This window comes from Hydra vulgaris, chromosome 09 (genome assembly GCF_038396675.1).
Source record: "Hydra vulgaris chromosome 09, alternate assembly HydraT2T_AEP".
NCBI lineage: Eukaryota > Metazoa > Cnidaria > Hydrozoa > Anthoathecata > Hydridae > Hydra > Hydra vulgaris.
In genome coordinates, this window is record NC_088928.1 from 6,370,309 (window position 1) to 6,373,515 (window position 3,207).

Genomic DNA, 3,207 nt, shown 5'->3' on the forward strand with positions numbered 1-3,207 from the left:
GCATTTAGTGGAATAGTTACTTTAATTTTATCTTTTGAACAAAGCAGACACAGCTTGTTTTAATGAAAATGATGGCTTTTACCCATGATGGCATACTGACGAGTTGAGAGTGTTGAAATATTGACGAGTTGGGATAACCTTTTTTTTTTTATAAGAAAAACTTATTTTTAAGTAAAGTTAAAAGAAAGCGATGCTCCAAAATTTTTTTTTGGTCCAAAAAATACGTAAAACGCAATATATCCTATGCGCATGCGCAAAATTTTATAATGCTTGTGTGTAGCATGAAATGGTAAATTAGGATGGTTTCGAGTAATTTCTGGCTTTTCGGAGGGAAGACTCTAAGGTTAAATGAAATCATTGAGTTACCCTCGATCCTAACTACCCCCATCCTCCCCTATGTTAATACTTTTCTCCTCGAATTCAAAATGAGCTGATTGAATTACTTGGGCAGAAAGTCAGGAATGAAATTTTGTCAAATGTCAGAGAAGCTAAATACTACTCTGTTTTGTTTGACTGCACTCCAGATGCCTCCCACAAAGAGCAGATGACCCAAATACTCAGAAAATATAATGGCGTCCAAGCTCACATCCATTCTCTAAATGAGTTTGCAAGATTTGTTCCATGTGCAGCTCACACTTTAAACCTTGTTGGTGTCCATACTGCTAAAGTTTCTCCACTCATGATTACATTCTTTGGAAAAGTTCAAGTCATCTTTAACTTTTTCTCAAGTTCTACCTTAAGATGGGAAAAACTGATGAAAACATTGACCATCTCACTAAAGGGAAATAGTGATACAAGATGGTCTGCCAAAAAAGAAGCAATCATCCCACTACACAGACAAATAAAAGAAGTTCTTCAAGTTTTGGAATCCATAATTCACACTCCCAAGACAAATGCTGTCTCAGTTTGCAGTGCAAAAGAGCTCATCATTCAAATTGATTTCAGTTTTCTGTGTTTGTTGGATTTTTGGTGTCAAATTCTTTTTTTAATTGACCGGGAAAACAAACTGTTTCAGTCTAAAAACATTTCAATTGACATTGCAGCAAAAAAAATGAAAGGACTGAAGGCTTCCATTCAGAATCTAAGAGATGTTGGGGTGGACAACATTATCAAAGCTGCTGCAGAAACAGCTATCCAAATTGGAATTGAAGGAGACTTTCCTATGAAGAGAAAGCGCAAAGTGAAGCAGATGGCACTTTATGAAGCTGAAGATGACTTTTGCCGTTTGTCACCAGAAACAGATTTCGGATCCCAGTGCAACCTTGTGTTTGACAGCATTCTCACACAAATTGAGTGGCGGTTTGAAGCTATGTCGGCAGTATCCTCAGATTTTGACTTCCTCAGTGGACATTCTCTCTCCAAAAGTTCAGTGGATGAACTTAAGACTAAAGCCAAAAATTTGTCTAAAATTTACATGGCAGATTTAGATTCTTCAGATTTCCAGTCAAAAATGGCAAGCTTTAAATATCAAGCTGCTGTCATGATGGAAAACTTTGAAAAATCTAGCCCGATGGACATTTTGCAGCTCATTCATAAATACTCATTGACTGATGCTTATCCTAACACGGCAATTGCTATTCGCATCTTCCGCACCTAACCAGTTACAGTTGCCACGTGTGAAAGAAGCTTCAGTAAACTTAAGATCATAAAAAACTATTTGAGATCAACTATGGGCCAATAACGTTTGTCTTGTCTGGCAGTAGTTTCAATTGAACATGAAGTGGCCAACGCACTTGATTTTGATGATGTCATTAGTGACTTTGCCTCCAAAAAAGCCAGAAAAGTGACCTTGAACTGAAGTTTGTGAAACATTGGTGACAAATTGTTCTTTTAACTTGATGCGATAAATTTTGTGATCAATAATTAATTTTTTTTCATGTAAATATATATATAATGTGTTTTTGTATATTTTTTTGGGAGGGAGGCACAATTTTATTTGCTTGCCCGAAGCGCAAAGTTGGCCTGGTACGGCCCTGGTAAGGTCTCAAAGAAAAAATGTTGAGCGCTGTAAAATAGAATGTATATGGAATGCTGTTGTTTTGCTCATATGAGCAGTGGCGGTTTAAGTCAACAGAGAGACCTAAGCAGTAAACGGAACTGCGCTACATTCAAAATTTTGGCAGGACGATCCTTCCTTTTAAGTTACCTGTGACTTAAAAGTTTATTATAGTTATTATTACTTAGTTAAGTTCCTCCGAAAAACCCTAAAGGTCTTATCACAAAACACAGGGGAAAACCATTTATCCAGAAAGTTCTCTTCCCTTCCAATGAAGGTTATTGAGCTAGAGCCGGCATGAAAACTCCTGGTTCTGAGTCATATTTATTATCACTTTTTATTATTAATTTTATATTTTGGAACAAAGAGACTGATATTGTTACATTAACTATGCATAACATGAAATACACAACCAGCCATATAATAAAGGCCAGTATTTGTCTGGTCATTTAAAAACTAATTGACTTTTATTGATTATCACATATATAAGTAATACCATCTTTCATCAGATAGATTGTGCTACGATCTGAATTTATACTAGAGCAATGACAACCAGTTTCTTCAATGAGTTGAAGGTTACAAAATTATTTCAACCGTTGAAGACTAAAACTGTTTTTTACTATTTAATAAATTCGATTGAATCTAGATGATTAAGTTTAAAAAAATTGTTCAAACAGCATTTGTCAAAAAAAATTACTGCCAATTTTTTGCCTTATAAAGTAACACTTTAGAATAAATTAGTAAAAACTCTTCTTAATTAACGTTTTTATTTCACTCATCCACAGTATATATAAAATATTAAGAAAAGTATCGGCTTGTATAAATTTTGAAAATGATAAATGTCTCATCTACTAGGAACACAAAAACTATTTAACCTGTCAATACCAAATTAATTTTTTAAACATTTTGAAGATGCCAGGAAGAAAGTATTGGAAATCTTCTGAAAGTTATTTTTATTATTAACTCTTGTAGTATATCGACTAAAGCCAGATTAGTTTGTGTGAAAGGTCTTTAACGTCTAAATTCCTTGCCCCCTCACACAACTTTGAAGTAACATCAGCATAGGCTAAAAGACGACTTAAAAGATTGCAAATTATAATTATATAGGTTTAACGCCAGTGTTTCAACATTTTTTGGGTTTGGCAAGGGGTTAGAAGATGCCATTTTTGATGTTTAATGACATCGATTTCCTAAAATAATTTTTAACAACC

At 34.3% G+C, this 3,207-nt stretch overlaps 1 protein-coding gene across 1 annotated transcript; it reads left to right on the forward strand.

Annotated features, from left to right (window-relative positions):
• The first annotated feature begins 544 nt into the window (after positions 1 to 544).
• On the forward strand, positions 545 to 1,597 carry LOC136085220 (uncharacterized). The gene has a single exon (XM_065806507.1). The coding sequence runs from the start codon at positions 545 to 547 to the stop codon at positions 1,595 to 1,597; it is 1,053 nt and encodes a 350-aa protein (XP_065662579.1).
• Positions 1,598 to 3,207: the final 1,610 nt, after the last annotated feature.

Excerpts from the sequence above, each read along its gene's own strand:
- LOC136085220 (XM_065806507.1), top strand. The coding sequence starts at position 545 with ATGACCCAAATACTCAGAAAATATAATGGCGTCCAAGCTCACATCCAT.